Raw genomic sequence first — 18,004 nt, 5'->3', positions numbered from 1 at the left:
ATGTTATGTATAACTATAATAAGTCTATGATATTACACATACAGTATAGCCTATGAGAGAGAGAGAGGGGGGGGGGGGGGGGGGAGAAAAGAAAAGAAAAGGTATAGCCTACAAAGATGCACTCACTCACCACTGAGTGAAACCGGTGGCCATTAGGACCATGTGGTTTGGGCATGGATGTGGGTCGCTCGGCAGATCGTCCCTGTACAGCGCGCGCGCGCGCGTGTGTGTGTGTGTGTGTGTGTGTGTGTGTGTACGTGCGTGCATGCGTGTGTAGACTGTAGAATAGAGAGTACTATAGTAGGACGCACACGCGGCACACCACATAGTGATCTGTCTGCATGCTCTGTGATGCTGCCGTGGTCCAGGTGTTGCGTCCAGGCTGCAAACTCGTGTTTCCACACAATAGTGCGTTTCATTGTGTGAGCGCTCTGGGCTCTGGCTTGTTACGCTTGTAATGATGACAAGAAGTGGACCAACGTTTGGCAAACCGGGGAAATAATTGGACAGTCGCAGAATGAGGACGCGAATGGTAATTATGAGCAAACTATTTCGGAATTTAGCAGGACAAGAATACAGCATTTTACCCTCTCATAGTCTCTTACTGGCAACATTGACACAGATGTAATTTTATTTGTGACGTTAGGAAAGAAGTTTTTTCTTCTTACTATTCTGCAGTGTTTGTGTGCGTGAGCGTGTGTGTGTGTGTGTGTGCGCGTGCGTGTGCGTGTGTGTGTGTGTGTGCGTGTGTGAGCCTTGACACCTTATCATGTCCTAACTTTATTTAAAATGTGCATATAGTCAAATGTAACAGATATATATTACAACTTTTGTTTTGAGTGTAAGTTTGTGTTTTTCTCTTGATTGATTGATTGATTGATTGATTGAAGTATTTTTATTAACAGTTTGCAGAATGGGTACATTTAACATGAAAGCACAACTCAATACAAAGACTGTTACTGTGGACGACACACTGATAAAGCATTACACTTGTTTACAACAGGGTCCACCATTTTCAATTCATCAGAACATTTTAGAGATGTACAAATACACTTTATATAAAGAATCACACCCATGTGAAGTGAGGGGCGCTAATATATTAAAGTCTAACTCATCTTCTGTAGTGATTTAATAACCAATCTGACCCCTATATTACTACTATAAATTCCTCTGTCAATATTAATTTATGATGTTCCAATGTATAACCGTGGATTTACCTTAGTTATGTCACCATCAACAGCCAATAAGAGACCACTATTATTACCCTGACATACATTCCCATCACTCGATCGCGTTGCACCCATCACAGTACCTTTTACTAACCCAAGATATCATCAATAGCCAATAAGGGCACATTATAGTATTTTTTTTCCCGACAATAGAATGACTCAGACTTAATACAATCATGTATGTTTTACAGATAAGTCTATCTCATGTTGATTAGGTGATGTAATGGTGATGTAAAACAAACGGTGCAAACGCAAACATTAAACGCCAACAATAAAGAGACAATATGACGTAAATGACACATTATGACTTCATTGTCAATGCGTTTACAAAACAAACATTGAACTAAAGACAAACATTAAACCTGTGTATAGGAGGGGCTAGCGCCCCTCAAAAACAGAAAATCATGTAAGGGGGGTGGGATTTACGGGGGCCAGTTTCAAATTGCAGCCGTCCGTATAGGTGCCCTTTAAGAGCGGTTTTGAAGGAGTCTTAATGGCTGTTGGTAGGGCATTCCACATTTTGGTGGCATAGGAGCGAAAATAATTTATTCCCTTGTTTGTGCCGATTGCAGAATCTGGGTTGAACATGCGGTTTTCTAAATGTATAATGTATAATTGTCTGTTTCCATAGTGTCATGGGGTTGTTGGAATTATCACCATTACCATGGTTACCAGTTTGATGGTGGTGTATCACAGCAGCTCTGGTGACACCTCTTCATCATCATCTTCATCAGCCTACCACTCGGACAACCATGGCCCACAACTGAAGCAGCCAAAGAAAAGGCCATTGACTTCAACTCTAGCAGGATACACAGCTGTAATTGATCATAAGGTAAATATGCCCAGACTGCATACCCAATAATATGTTGTTACATGTTTGTGCTCATAGTAGCCTATGTTATGTCATGTTTGCTAATTGTCTTATATAATAAATATATGAACGAATCTGCTTTATTTGCGTGATTAAAACTAGGCTCATAACGATTCACCGCAGGCCATCATTTAAATGTTGATTGAAAAACTGACCCAGTTGACAGTCACAAAGCAAATACATGTGGAGGCAGACGGTATGCTAAATAATTCATAATATTAGCCTTCCTCTGTCACCATGCCTGCCCCCCAGATGGCAACAGTACATTTTTTGTCATATTTACTTTGATTTAAAAATTGTAGAGGAATTGTTGTCTAAATGAGTGCCTATAACCTACGTTTCTTGTTTGGATATGTATTCAATCTCAGTTTTCCAAGAGCAACAGCACAGACATTATTATATTTTGTCTTAAAATGTTTCACTCACTTGAGTGCGTTTGCCTTTGTAATATTCAATCACTTGTCAATCACGCTGTCTACTGTGCAAACCAGAATTGTGTCTCATCTTTCACTGTCCACTGTGAAAACCAGAATTATGTATCATGTAATTCACTCTCTGCTTTTTATCAAGTGTGCATGCATTACATAGATGTTGCAACTTGCCAGACACTTCAGACAATGTAGACTAGAGTAGACCTCATTGTAGTCTCTGTGTGTGTGTGTGTGTGTGTGTGTGTGTGTGTGTGTGTGTGTGTGTGTGTGTGTGTGTGTGTGTGTGTGTGTGTGTGTGTGTGTGTGTGTGTGTGTGTGTGTGTGTGTGTGTGTGGCTAACTGCTCCTTAATACAAGGGTATGCATTGGCTTTCCCTGCATTTCAATTTTCTATGTGGAGCAACAATTCAACAGCTGAGTGTCTTTGAACATAATTTAGATCCTTTGGGTGTATATGTGTCAAGCATCAGGCACTTCACAAGCACATTGATTACTGTGGTGATGCTGTGCATGTGTAATGTGAAGAGCTCCTGATCTGTATTCGGCTGTCATCTGTGTAAAGCAGACAGGCTGGCATGTAAATTGAAATCTCAGGTTTTTCACTAAAACAGCTTGCTGAGGCGTTGGGCATTTCCTCAGTGCCAGATTGAATAGGCATTAGAAAAGAGCTTCTCCTGTGAAGTGTGGATGAGTCATGTCAACTGCCTAGGAAATAGTCTGAACTTGAGATTCAGGCTTGGATTCTGCAGTAACAGCTTGTTTATTTTTTGTGTATGACCTTATCGTGTATCAATAAGTTAAATCGGTTATTATATCAATTCATGGCTTGTTTCAATGGTGGCATTTCATGTAATTGTCCGTCATAATGCACCATGCCGGATTGTTTCTCTAGCACAGTCTGCAGCATGCATGCCAGAGTTTGTACTAATCTTTCAAGAATGTGTATGTAAACACCAAATATCTCAAAAGAACGAAGAGAATCTCTACTTTTATCGGGGGGGGGGGGGGGGGGGGGGACGTTGAGTTCTTTTTCCGTGGTTGTTTTCACCAAAAACGCTAACAAAAAGCAGATAAATTTAGTATAATACTATACTAAACTGGCTTGGATTTGTTTTGATCGCGTTTCTTTCGTTTGTCCTCTGACCCGGAAGCCATGGATTTGCTCACAGGTTGCGGAAGAGCGCCCTCTATTGTAAACACTGAAAATCATTGGCAGTCGATGAGTTAATGTATATATATATTATACACAAAATCAATATAGTATGTTCAATACAGGCTACATACAATATAGGTCATCTCTTATGGTTAAAATAATGTCCTAACTAAGCATTGAGCTGCCTTGATGCCACCTTTTTCTTGGACTTTACTTAGGTCACCAAATAAATGATTAACGTGTCTGCCATGAAATATTGAATGAGGAAACTATTTAAAACAGGTCTGGTATCGACCGCAATGGCAATTAAAGACAGCAGTGCTGTGTCCTTTATGGCATATACCTATACACAGTCCCTTCTTGAAGCATGAGTAAATCCCAATATACTCCATCATGTGAGGTTGTCAAATCGTAGTTATCTACAAGCTAACAATGCATCGCTATGTGGTGGTGGTGGTGGTGGTGGTTGTTGTTTTTGTTGTTGTGACAGAATAAATTAGGTTTACTACTTTATTGTAATTAGGCTTACCGTAACAGCTTTCTCTGTGTGTATGCAGTTGCAGTATCCAACCCAGTTTCCTCCCTATCCTTCCGTAACCACACCAAACTTGTTGTAGCCATTGCCAAACATCACTACCACTAGGCTACATCACAAAGCTCTATGAACATTAGTGCTTCTAATCTCATTAGTCTACTTGCCAGCAATGTGAAACTTGGAAATGCTGAGTAGTAGTAGTAGTACACTGGAGGTTTATGTAGAGAAATGTAGAGTAGTAGTAGTAGTACACTGGAGGTTTATGTAGAGAAATGTAGAGTAGTAGTAGTAGTAGTACACTGGAGGTTTATGTAGAGAAATGTAGAGTATGGGTCGCCAGCATTTAGAAACTGCTGGATGATATACAGTATGTTATTATGTTATTATTATGTTTTCAAAATATTTGTTTGATTAAAAGTTTCAGTGAATTTAGAAAATTAAATCGATTGGATTGGACAAATGATGCAGAACCTATTTCAATTCAAGGAGCCTCACAACTGGGTATTAGAAATAATCTGACTACATCATATCTTAAAAAAAATAAATATAGAAGTATATTCAGGAATTATTAATCAATAGCAGAACACTCTCATGTCCATATGTCTATTTATACTACCTCAGAAATCAGTTCTGAGACTGAACCAGACCTCAGTCAGTTCTGGCCAGACCCCACCCTCTCAGTAATCTGCCCATAAGGCTCAATGGATCTGGCTAGCAATACCGTGGCTCGCTCCATCTGTCGCCCGAGCCACTGAAGTGTACAGCCAGCCCTGGAACTGCTGCTGGACCTCCCTCTGACGCGCTGTGGGAAATTTGCCACAGAGGTACAGTACGGATGTTTTGCCATTCCTTGTGACAGTTTGTGTTTTATGCTGGAGTTTGGGTTTGGCTCGTGAGACGAGAACCTCATCAGCCTTCAAGATTAATGCTGCTTTTTCATTGTTGGCAGAATGAAAAAGTCTTGGGCAGAATACACAAGTATTGTTATTGCCTACCCTGTCCCTACAAACCTCGGACGTCGGTTGAAGTATGTAGCCAGCTCAACTCATTAGTAGAGTAAAAGCAATATAACACATTTAAATAAATATTAAATAGTAATAGTAGTAGCAGTAGTGGGTGCATGCGTTTTTTTTCCCGACGTACTAAGAGTCCAACAGGCATTAGTCTGACACTGCATGTCGGGATTCGGCAGCACATGTCGGGAGTCACAGGTGAGTCTTAACCAGCCATGCATGTGTCGGACTGTTGCACGTCAGACCAACGTCTGCGCCCGTAGTAGTATTAGCCTAGTAATAGTATTACTATTATAAGGCAATAGAACAACTCAGTTTCCAAACAGTTTCATTGATGTTGTTAGTGGATTTGTTGTTAGCAGCAAGTTATCTGGGTGGAGAAGCAAAGCTGCTGCTCTCTCTGTCTGTCAGTGGGATATATAGGAAAGGCACTGTGAAGTGAAATGGACATTGTATTGGACCAGACAGGTGACAAAGAATCCAATCTTAACACATTGTGGTTTGGGCAGTTCACTCCTTTGCACTGTTTAAACGATTGCAGAAGATTAGAATGAAGTGTGGAAGTGGAGTGAAGTGTAATTTCTACAGAGGTGAGTTGACTCGTCCACCTTTCCTGACTCAGGACAATGAGTCTCAATACGATAAAGGAAGGCTAAGGAGGAATACTAATGGAAAAACCTAGTCACATCAAAAAAATAATCTTTCAGCCAAAGCAATTGCATAAGTTATGTTTTGAGATACAGTACACATGAACTTGGGAAGATCTCTGTCAAAAGAATAATCTATACATTGAAACAGTATTGTTGTTTACCTTAAAGACATGCGCATTGCTTAACCAACCTGGTCTCACCCAAACACGATACATGTACAGGTACATACACGCCTAGAAAACCCAAAAATCCATACATATTACACTGACATCCTCCCCATAGACCGTGACGGACGGGTGCCGTCTCTACCGAACTTGAGCCACGAGAGACACCACCGAGCACGCTAAAGCGCGCAAGTTTCCATGTCGACCGTTGCGAAGTTCGGTAGAGCCGATTCAGCCCCGTCTGAGTTGTAACCCAATAGCACAGAATCGTAAATAATGTCAAACCTGATCTCACCCAAACACGGTGAAATAGCACAGATTGGCAATTCCATACGTACAATACTAGTGAAAGCCACGCCTCCATCGCGGTCAAAACAGTAGTAGTGTAATATGTACGGAATTGCCAATCCGTGCTATTTCACCGCGTTTGGGTGAGATCGGGCTGGCTTAACACAGAGGATATTGTGCAGGAATAAGAAGCGCAAAGAAAATATATCCAAGTAAATGAAATATCGGTTTCCAGTTATTGCAGACAATCTCACAACCTTTCCAGAGAAATTGGAGGAAGCCACTTCTTGGGTGAGTGCCATGGGTCCACGGTTCTGCTGTGTGAGATATTTTGTCATTCACAGTCACCCCCGCCCCCGACTAGTCCCCTTCAGGACCATCCAGCTGACAGCTGACAGGGATTCTTGATGCAGAACTGCATCATTTTTCCCACTGCTCAGCGTCACTCTGCTCCGTCCTGTAGGGGCTGCTCGCTCTAGGCTTGCAGCAGCATACCGTAGTATGACTGCAGTAGCAGGAGCAGACCCACACTCTACCTGCAGGGTCAGCTGAGGTCTATAGTACTGTTGCTGAAGGGAATAGCATGATGATAGTGCACGGCCACCAGACATACACCCTCACATACAGTACACACACGGACACAAACACATGCACACATACAGTATCACGCACACATGCACACACGCGCAGCAGCGCACAAACACACGCAGCACTGAGACGTGTATGAACACTGGCAGACCTACAGTATAAGCTTGCACGCACACACGTGCACGCACACTGTGACGCACGCACACACACACTGTGACACACAGACACACACACACACACACACACACACACACACACACACACACACACACGATGCACCGAAAGAACAAACAAACAAACCTGCATGTACTATACATCCACAACCAAATATTACTGCAAATCATCATCACATCACACCACACACACGCACGCACGCACGCACGCACGCACGCACGCCACGCTATACAATCTCACACCCTCCTGCCCTCAAGGACGCTTGGAAGAAGTGGCAAGAGCTATACTTATTGTGCAAGAGTCTGTTTATGGCACGTATTTGCATTGCCCATTGACAAAGTGACTGGTGGGTTGGTATGTGGTCTATGCCTCATCCCACAGAACAGGAGAGAGCAGATACTGTAGATACACACATTCATCAAGTTTCAAAGAGGGCTACTGTTAGTCTGTTAGGAGGCCATTAGTTTCAAAGAGAGCTACTGTTAGTCTGTTAGGAGGCCATTAGTTCACACTGAAGTCTGATTCTCTTGTCATACGAAGGTTCCAATTCCGAAAATAGCCAATCTACATGAAGCTCAACGCACGGGTCGCACGCATGCATAAAATAACTCTTGGCACTGTCAATGTTATTTGTGGCTCCAAAGTAAAACCATTATGTTCATATACCCACACTGCAATATCCTCAGTGCTCAGAAATGGGTCTGAATGTATCAATTTAACACCCAGTTGCATTAAATCACACACACACACACACACACACACACACACACACACACACACACACACACACACACACACACACACACACATGCTCGCGTACGTCGTATGCACGCACGCACATACTCAATGTTAATTCAACTGTAAAATGGTTAAATTAACACTGGGGATAGTGTGTACATTCATGCACACAGTTGAGAGACAGCCTCTCTCAATTGTCTAATTCTGCCCCCCACCTCCCTCTCTCTCTTTCTGCCATGTTGACCTTTCAGAAACAGTCAGTAGAATCAATCTACATTGGCCTTTAACACAATATTACAAAACCTGCATAAGCAAAACCTGCATAACCTGTGTGTGTGTGTGTGTGTGTGTGTGTGTGTGTGCGTTGTGTGTTTGCTTGCAAGCCTGGGTGTGGACGTGCGCTTCTTTTCCATACTGAGCCTTTTAATCGCCGCAAGAGGAACAAGCTGACCCTGACCTCTCTCACAAGTCTCTCTTTGAATGCATTCTCAGAGTCTTCAACCACATATATAAAAGCAGTGCATAATAACATAATACATGTGTTACTGAATTGGATTACTTGTGGCTAGGGGGTGAAAATAATTCTGGAGCAGTAGGGCAGGAAGCAAACATGATGCAGCTGTGTGTTTCAGGCTGCCACAGTCACGACGCATCATGTTGCAATCTGCAACATGACCCAAAACCCAAATAATCAATTACACTTACAATTACACCCACACTTACTTGATCATACTACAGTGTCATAGAAAAGCACCAAAAGTAGCAGATCCACAAGCTCGAAACGTGGCACAAAGGGACACATTTCAATCTTGTAGACCTGCTACTTTTGGGGCTTCTGAATTTGAATCCTGAAAGGTTTTGGATATATGAGGTTTCCACCCGGCAGAGACAATATACATATGGTAGCTAAAATCTAAAATGACACCGATGCTTTCCCAGTCAGCGTGTTTCCAGATCCATTTAGCAGCCCTGCAACAGACTGAATTCAAAAGGCATAAGTGTAGGAGCATTATACCACCCGCTGTGGGATCTAGTGTAACACATGGGATTCGAACTCGGGTCTCCCACATGAAACATATTAACCACTAGACCAAAGGGATATCCCTATGGACTGGTGGAGATATTAGACTTTTGATGCCATCAGGCTGAGGCTCTGAGCCACTGCTACACTATAGTACCCTCACATATACCACCGAGCAGCACACCATTTGATTCTCCTTCAATTCACTGTTTCTGAGGGTGCATCCTCAGAGGCATGCCCCCAACCCCCCCATTTTCATGCACTCAAGGTTACATTGACACGCAAGATATTGCAGTGTATTTGAGGCTGAATGGAGCCTCACACACGCACGCGCACACATGCACACTCAATGTGCCCCTTCATTTCTCCAATTTGAGAGCAGAGTTTCCTTCACGAATGTGTCACCGGGAGGAGATTAATGAGATTTCAACTGTCAGGAGCATTCCAGTGTAATTAATTGGTCTCTGTGAAAATATACCATAGCTCTGATCATTAAGACTTCCCTCCTCGGTGGTGCGACTGATCTCCCCTGGTTCTCCGGTGATTTCTGTCAGTGTATTTTTTTATTGTATAAAAAGTGGTGGAGTAGTGTTATTTTAATAAATGGACTGTAAAAAAGGAGGTCTTTATATTCAGCTGTACATCATCATTTTCGGGGCGCAACTGCTACTCATTTTATCGTTTTTTCCCCCTCGTTTACTCATTATTGTTCCTCGCCTAGGATTTATGAAACCAAATCCATCATAACTTGCCTCATGAGTCCCCTATGTGTCTTCAAACAAGCCACATGGACACAATTGTTCCCAAAATGTATGCCATCTCCGTATGCTATCTCGATCATAAATTGGATGGGATGCGTTCATCCTTTGGTGCCTGCTGGGAGCGAAAAGGGAGAGGTTAGATGATTGGAGAGAGCGGGAGAGGAGGGACGCTCCGGTCTGATATTTAGAGGCTGACTGATGGAGTTCACTGGGAAAGCAATTATGATTGTGACGTTCCCCTGGGAAGTATCTAAACAGGATGATACTGATGAGTCTGGAGTCAATGTGTGGGCGGTAATTGACTGGGACTGGAACGGGAGCCATTGAACTGCCACTTCCTGTCTTGCCTGACTCCATGGGCCTGTTTGTAATGGCTTCAGATAATTAAATCTGCTTCACATCAACACTGATGGTGAAGCCGCTTCATGCTGAGCCTGTCGTTATTTTAGATCACGTTAATCAAGGAGAGTGTTTTCATCAAGGTTATGAATCATTGATCATAGATCTGTTCCCATTACACAAAGTACAGAGAACCTGAGTGACGACTAAAGTGCATGTGTGCCAGCGTTAATGGGATTGATGTATTATAGCTATATTTTGTTCAGTGCTGCACAATTAATCGAAAAAAATGTTCTGCGAAGAGAAAAGCCTGATCACAACCTACGGCAGAGACGCTATCGGTGGAAGTGTCGGTCCGGAACATCCGACAAATGTATTTCCCCCGGATACGATATTATTCCGACCAATCACTGTTTTATTCACAGAGAATGTAAACTGATTTGTAAAGCATCAACGTCATTTCCTTGAGCGGTATTTCTGCAACTTCTGCCCAAAACAAATGATACCCTCTACAGCTTAGGTTTTGCCCAGCGTGTATGCAACCTCATTTTGTGAAGAATCGTGCAGCGCTAGTTGGCTGTCCAATTCATTTAGTTACTCTTACGTTTTTGTTTATGTTTTTTTTATGGGTATTTTCATGAAAAAATGTAGAATCGTGTGATAATCGTGATCTGAAATGGTTGTGGAGGAAAATCGTGATTCACATTTGAGCAAGAATCGTCCAGCACGAATTTTCTTGATATTTTCTGGTTTAAATTATTATGCAATGGATCGTTCCTTCCTTCCTTCCTCAACTTCATTCTTTTTTTGTTCCCTCTTTCCTTTGCGTATTCATGGTAATGGAGCTTAAAGCACGGTTCAGAATGCCAAAGGGATTCTCCATTAAGGCTTGGAATAATTCATAACAGGTGGGCTCTTGTTTTTCTTATGTGTTCTAGTCTGTAGCACCACAGTGTTGCTGTCTTTAGTTTTTGCACCATAACACATTTTCTGCTTTCATGCAGTCTGCCTTATAATGAGGGTAAGAGATTAGATTACACTTGTGATTTATTTTTCATCAGCGATGCAAAATATCAGTTTGATGCTAGATGAGTTTTTCATTACTTCCTATATAGGCTATTATACTGCTGCAACATATAAAGTCTGTTGTAGTTGGTTGCGCACCGTACCTCACACCAAAAGTATATTTACAAGCTCATATAACACGTTGCAGTGAGATACGCTGTGAGCTTAATGTAGGTGGGGTATTTTCAGGCCGAGAGGCGATGTGTAACGTTTATAAAACAGGCCTCAGGACAATAGGATCTCTCCCTCTTGGTAGTGAAATTTGAATATACACTAAAATGTCTGGTTCACCTTGTTGTCTAGAGGTGAGAATCTCATCCCATTTGATTGTACTACAGTACAATCAGAGACTCATCTCCATCGCCCAAAGATGGAGTCTATGATGTCATATGAGCAAAGTCCCCTCCTCACTGGTAAGCAAGATGGAGGGGCTGGCATGGGACTACCAAGATGCCTCTCAGACGTAGGTAGGCCTCTTTGGTGGGAACACGCTACAAAGAGATGTGATCCATCAGCGTGGGATACAAGCAAGAGCTGCTGGAGCTGAGGGAATCCACTGACCAGCTGGTGAGAGCAGCGAGCACCCAGATAAGAACAGGAAGAAAGTGGAAAGCCCATGAAGAGGTCAACATTGCATTGGTTGCATTGGTCTTGGTCTGACCTGTGGAAGATCCCCAAGCTAGGCTCAGCTTCCTGATCTCAACATATGACACCTTGCCATGTCCTAGAAATCTCTGCCAATGGTTCGGCGCCGAAAAGACCTGTGCCCTTTGTGACACCATCAATGCGAGCCAGTCCAGCACATCCTGACGGGCTGCAGGACACCGCTGTCCAAAGGCCACACAGATGACGACACAATCAAGTGCTGAAAAATCTGGCAGAGGTGGCAGAGTCATGCAGAAAGGAGGCAACAGCAGACCTTCTGCTCCAGGCAGATATCCCATCCAGTTCACGAGGGCGACACACCAAGCATTCAGTGACATGGTCGGACCTAGTATCACGTAACTATGGCAACCTATCCGACAAACCCGTATGATGTTCTCCATTTTCTACAATGCTTCTTTGTAGTGTCGTGCTAGTGTAAGTGCCCTAAAGGCACACACTTATGTAATCTCTCTTTTGTTTTGTTGCTTTTTACGCCCCTTTCTGAACAATTTAGTTGTTATGCCAATTGATTCCTTTGTCACTGCTATTGTATCCTACTGAGTACTGACTCATATTCCAGTGAAGAGCCCCACCACGTGGATTTGAACCCACGACCTCCGTGGTGGTGGGCAGGTATACACCCAATGGGGAAAACTTTGAACTTGAGCCGAATAACTAACTTTGAACTTGAGCAGGTGAGGGTGCCAATATTGTAATGTGTAATAGATTAGTAGCAAACTAAACATGCATGAATAACATCCAGTCATTTCATCTTTGAGGACGCTTTTAACTGTAATCATTGGTATTTTGGTGGAACTAATGGCAGTCAAATGGGTCTCATTCCATTTGAATAATCAACATAATAATCACACAAATGAGATGCACGCTACATCTCATTTACTGAAAGCCACATGCTGAACAGTTAAATCTTCATCCCGATTAATTTGGTTACAGCACACTCTCAGAGTTGAATTAACACTGAGCATTTTACAGAGTACAGCTTTCAGAATGACCTTTGACCCTTGCCCTCCCAACAGCCTCTGAAGATGCACTGCACCTCCTGCTCCCTGGTCACCAGCTCCGGTCAGCTGACAGGAAGCAAGCGGGGCGACGAGATCGACCGCGCAGAGTGCGTCATCCGCATGAACGACGCCCCCAGCGCCGGCTACCACGGCGACGTTGGCCGCCGCACCCATCTCCGCGTGGCGGCCCACTCCAGCCTGCAGAGGGTGCTGCGGAACCGCCGGGAGCTGCTCAACGCCAGCCAGGACGCCGCGCTGATCTTCTGGGGGCCGAGCATGAGCATGAGGCGGGACGGGACGGGGCTGGTCTACAACCAGCTCAGACTGCTGAAGCAGCAGCAGCCCGCGCTCAAGGTGTACGTCATCTCCCGGGGCAAGATGCTGAGGTTCGACGAACTCTTCAAAAACGAAACGGGAATAGACAGGTGAGCTTTCAAGACGAAATAGTTCTGTCGTCCTAACCACGTGACCCCTGGTGTTTAGATTGAGGACAGCATTCTTAATTGCTGCCAACATGATAATGTGAAAAAACGATAAAGATAAAAAATAAACGTTAGCCAAGCAGCAGGGTGTTAATTAGAGGAACTACACCCTGGTGGTAAACTAATGTTGCACTAGCCTCTACAGGTTGAAACATTTAATTAGTTTGCACTGCTGGTCACACCCTAATCATGATGTACTGTACACACTGTAGTAGTTGTGCTGTCAAATCCCCCAATAAGCAAGAAACCTTTATTTTGAAAGCAAGACTGAGAGAGCCTAGAGCCAAATTTAGCATCACCTTAGAAGTAAAGTCCCAGAAGTCAGAAGCTGGGATCCATCACTGATCAGGAGAGATACAGAAAAAGTGTGTTTAGTGTGAAAAGCAGCAGTGTTGTACACTGGTCGAGGAAAAAATAAGAAAACAAATCAACGATTGGAACTGGGAAGACTGGAACCTATCAAGCCATCGAGGGGAATGTCACTGGTGATAAATGATTATTCTAGTGTTGTATTATAACATTGCTTGATTAATGCTGTTAGGCCAGCTAGTGCAATACTAGTTTTCTGCAGAGGCTTACAGTAAGTAGGGTGTATTTCGTGTGCGTGTGCGTGTGTGCGTGTGTGTGTGTGTGTGTGTGTGTGTGTGTGCGCGCGTGCGTGCGTGCGTGCGTGCGTGCGTGCGTGCGTGCGTGCGTGCGTGCGTGCGTGCGGTATATGTGTGGGTGCATGTGTGTGGGTGGCGAGGGAGAAGAAGCATTTCAACACATGCTGTCTTCAATTTCTGTTTTTTTTTCTTCTTTTATTTTCATAGAGATGAGAGAAGAGAAAAAGAGAGAAAATATGATAAAATAAATAAATAACTAAATGAATCACTTCTGCTTTCGAGCTTGATGTACTTGACACAGAACGTGCAGTGAAGGCAGAGCGCTTTATTTTCAGAACTATACAGATTACACTCTTATGAAAGCCCTGCTGTATTTTTTGACATGCTCATTCAACAAAAGAACAAGTGGGAGATCCGAGCTGCGAAACCACTCACAGTACCATTAATGGGATTTACATCAAAGCTAGTGCCAATATATGGTGAAGGATTTGAGGGGATTTGGTTAACATTATGAGGTCACGATTGTCCCTCACTGAAGCCAGAATGACATTTCTACAGGGGGATTCAGTCTTTCCTCATGTACTGTAGTAATGCCCAGTGAAGCATTTACAGCTCTGAGTTGTCATCAGAAATAGACCATTCGTTCTACTTTGAAGTCAGATTAAATCTCTCCGGATGCATGACTATTCCCCGGGTACAAGCAAGGACTGAATGAGATGTTGAAGGCCAATTTATACTTTTACCCATGATGGGAAATGACTGCTTTTCGATCAAGAAACATTTCGTGTCACATTTTCTCGATTGAAGATCAGTTGTTTTGTCACAAGAAGTTGACACCTGAACAAGAACATCTATCGACTGCTCATTTTAAGCATGCACCTTATGCAGAGTAGGCTATACTGGACTTTGTATATTTATTTTGATTCGGCAGTGCCTTACTGGCTTACTGTCATTTCTGTTATGTGTGTTGTCACTGTTGTGTGTCTTTCTTCGCTATTCCCTCTTGGTGCCGTGTCATTGTCCGACGGCTCATTGTTCCGATGGCACGTTGGTCTGACTCGCGCGTGACATTATTAACCCCATCCCTAAAGGTGGCCTTACACTAGCCGATAATCGGGCATTTTTGACGCTCGGGAGGTGCCCGACCGCTCAAAGCGCGATTGGCGCGACATCAAGAATGTTTGAGATTTGCTCTGCCCCGCTCCGATTATCCTGTAGTGTGTGGTGCTATCAGATTTCAGATTGAAAAAAATCGGCTAGTGTAAGGCCACCTTAACCCTAACCGCACGCAAAGCCACATAGTCGGACTAATGGGATGTCAGAGTTATAGGCAGTCCCCTTCCCTCTTTCCTTTTTCTAACTCTTCCTGTAACTGAAGATTTCACTCTATCCTTAGTTTACAGTTACACCCTGTTATCATGTGACATGACAATAAAGCTCTATTATTGTTTTGTATTCTGACTGCAATTACATATAAACTAAGTGGTTAGACACAATCTGGACCACCTTTTGACAGCACATTTGGATTTAGTTTTAGTCATAGTCTTTTCAGTAAATATTTATTTAGTTTTAGTCATATTTTAGTCATCTGAAATGTTTTAGATTTTGTTTAAATATCATAAGACTTTTGTCAACAAAATCCACAGTTGATTTTGTATATTATATATTTAATCATGGCTTAGTTTTTAGTTTTCGTCAGTGAAAATAGGTAGTCGACGGACATTTTTCGTCATAGTTTTTAGTCAGCGAAATGAACACTGGTCCATAATGGTCTGCCCTCGCCCTGGTACTCTCCTTGGCATCACCAAATCCATTATGAACACTGGTCCATAATGGTCTGCCCTCGCCCTGGTACTCTCCTTGGCATCACCAAATCCATTATGAACACTGGTCCATAATGGTCTGCCCTCGCCCTGGTACTCTCCTTGGCATCACCAAATCCATTATGAACACTGGTCCATAATGGTCTGCCCTCGCCCTGGTACTCTCCTTGGCATCACCAAATCCATTATGAACACTGGTCCATAATGGTCTGCCCTCGCCCTGGTACTCTCCTTGGCATCACCAAATCCATTATGAACACTGGTCCATAATGGTCTGCCCTCGCCCTGGTACTCTCCTTGGCATCACCAAATCCCCCTGGCAGACAAGGCATAATGCAGCTAACAGCATCATCACAGGCAGAGAAGATGCCAAGTGTGAAGATTGGCCGGCCTGAACGCTTATTAATTCCTCTTGGACAGAGCACAATTTCATCCCACTACTGTATGTTAAAAACACATTTTCATTCAAATCCTTAAGTGCATCAGCTTTGTGTTTATACCGTATGAGCTATTTCATTTTAGTTGTGTGCATGCAAATGTACTATACGTCAGAATAAGATACTCACTCATTCTCAAACTGATGCCCCACAAGTGAAAAACACCCAGAGTTCAGACATGTATGACTACTAGATATGAGACCTAAGGTTTGATAAAATGTTAGTTTTTGAGTGGTGCAACCACTCCAAGGAACAGCAATGTCCGTGTCAACCGTGTGTGTGTTCAACCATGTTTGTGTGTGACTACTATGAGCACCAGTACCAATGAGTACCAAAAAGTGGCGCTGTTGTGCCAGAAACAGAGAGAGAGAGATAGTGCTGCACTGTTCCTGCTAATGAGAGAGAGAGAGAGAGGGTGTGATTTTTTTTAATAGTTTTTCATTTCATACTTCTTGTGAAATGTGTGTGTGTGTGTGTGTGTGTGTGTGTGTGTGTGTGTGTGTGTGTGTGTGTGTGTGTGTGTGTGTGTGTAAATAAATAAATACATATGTTTAATATACTGTATATGTTGTCTTCTAGGAAGAGGTCCAACTCCTGGTTGAGTACAGGCTGGTTCACCATGGCTATAGCGCTGGAGCTGTGTGATAGGATCAATGTATATGGAATGGTGCCTCCTGACTTCTGCAGGTGGGATCTTGTGCTCTCATATTTCCATGTTTTGCATGTACGACCACTCTTATCCTGAGTGACATTCATGTGCAAACATTAGAAAAGAATGAACAGCGTGCGTACTCCCTGCAGTGCTACATTCAGGTTTCTGTCATTGCCACACAAAGAGGCAGGCACAGATGAAAGATTACTTTGACATTTGCAATACACAAAATCTAGTAAACTCAATCACTAGAACTAACGGTCGGGCTACACCAGGCTTTTCGCGCACGTTTTGTGCGCGTTTAACCTAAAACGCGAACCCCGCGTACGCGCACTTAAAACAGGACTGGACCTAAATTTGCGTGTGTGCGCATTCGCGTAAACGCGCACTGAAAAGCCTGGTGTAGCTTGGCCGTCAAACCAGTGAAAGTGCAAAATATAACAATTATTCCCAAGGCATGCATGCCCTTCCACCACCCACCCCCTGCAACGGAACATCACAGGAAACAACATTGTAATGCTGGCCTACACATGCATCCTCAAAGAGAAGACAGGTAGTAGCACATGAGGGAATTTAAGCTGGGTTGGAGTGGCTCTTCACTTAACTCTCTGGATCACGGACTGTCAGCATGAGATCTGACTTTGATGAACACATCGGTGGGTTCTAGGCTCTTACAGTATGTTGTGTTTCACTGTGCTACTCTCTCTGCCGCTGTTTCTCTTTCGTTATACTATGTTCTTGTTGTACCCCCACTTCCCTTCATTCTCTTATCTATATTCTCTCTGTTCCTTATTCTCTTTCTTTGCAGATCATCTTCCCATCCCTTAGTGCCGTATCATTACTACGAGCCCACAGGGCCTGACGAGTGCTCCATGTATCTCTCTCATGAACAGAGCCGAAAGGGAAGCCACCACCGCTTCATCACAGAGAAGGCGGTGTTCTCCAACTGGGCTCGAACTTTCAACATCCACTTCTACCAACCCAACTGGAAACCATCCTCTGCTATTCACTTGAATGTCTCGTATACTCCAGACCCGGCTGGCACCTGAGGCCTGAGAGATGTTCATGAATATGAAAATACTAACTGTGTGTGTGTGTGTGTGTGTGTGTGTGTGTGTGTGTGTGTGTGTGTGTGTGTGTGTGTGTGTGTGTGTGTGTGTGTGTGTGTGTGTGTGTGTGTGTGTGTGTGTGTGTGTGTGTGTGTGTGTGTGTGTGTGTGTGTGTGTGTGTGTGTGTGCGTGCGTGCGTGCGTGCGTGCGTGCGTGCGTGCGTGCGTGCGTGCGTGCGTGCGTGCGTGCGTGCGTGCGTGCGTGCGTGCG

At 43.5% G+C, this 18,004-nt stretch overlaps 1 protein-coding gene across 1 annotated transcript; it reads left to right on the top strand.

Annotated features, from left to right (window-relative positions):
* The first annotated feature begins 361 nt into the window (after positions 1 to 361).
* On the top strand, positions 362 to 17,795 carry st6galnac5b (ST6 (alpha-N-acetyl-neuraminyl-2,3-beta-galactosyl-1,3)-N-acetylgalactosaminide alpha-2,6-sialyltransferase 5b). Its single transcript, XM_079505059.1, has 5 exons — positions 362 to 532; positions 1,861 to 2,061; positions 12,702 to 13,111; positions 16,613 to 16,720; positions 17,494 to 17,795. The coding sequence occupies exons 1-5, from the start codon at positions 518 to 520 to the stop codon at positions 17,732 to 17,734; spliced, it is 975 nt and encodes a 324-aa protein (XP_079361185.1). The 5' UTR covers positions 362 to 517; the 3' UTR covers positions 17,735 to 17,795.
* Positions 17,796 to 18,004: the final 209 nt, after the last annotated feature.

This window comes from Electrona antarctica (genome assembly GCF_951216825.1).
Source record: "Electrona antarctica genome assembly, chromosome: 7".
In the NCBI taxonomy this organism is placed as follows: domain Eukaryota; kingdom Metazoa; phylum Chordata; class Actinopteri; order Myctophiformes; family Myctophidae; genus Electrona; species Electrona antarctica.
The sequence above is the reverse complement of the archived record's forward strand: the minus strand, read 5'-3'. Positions and strand labels throughout refer to the sequence as shown.

What these genes read in the sequence shown, in the direction of transcription:
- st6galnac5b (XM_079505059.1), top strand. An exon ending in CAGCTGTAATTGATCATAAG is followed by an intron (nt 2,062 to 12,701) that starts GTAAATATGCCC and finishes CCCTCCCAACAG; the next exon opens with CCTCTGAAGATGCACTGCAC. An exon ending in AACGAAACGGGAATAGACAG is followed by an intron (nt 13,112 to 16,612) that starts GTGAGCTTTCAA and finishes GTTGTCTTCTAG; the next exon opens with GAAGAGGTCCAACTCCTGGT.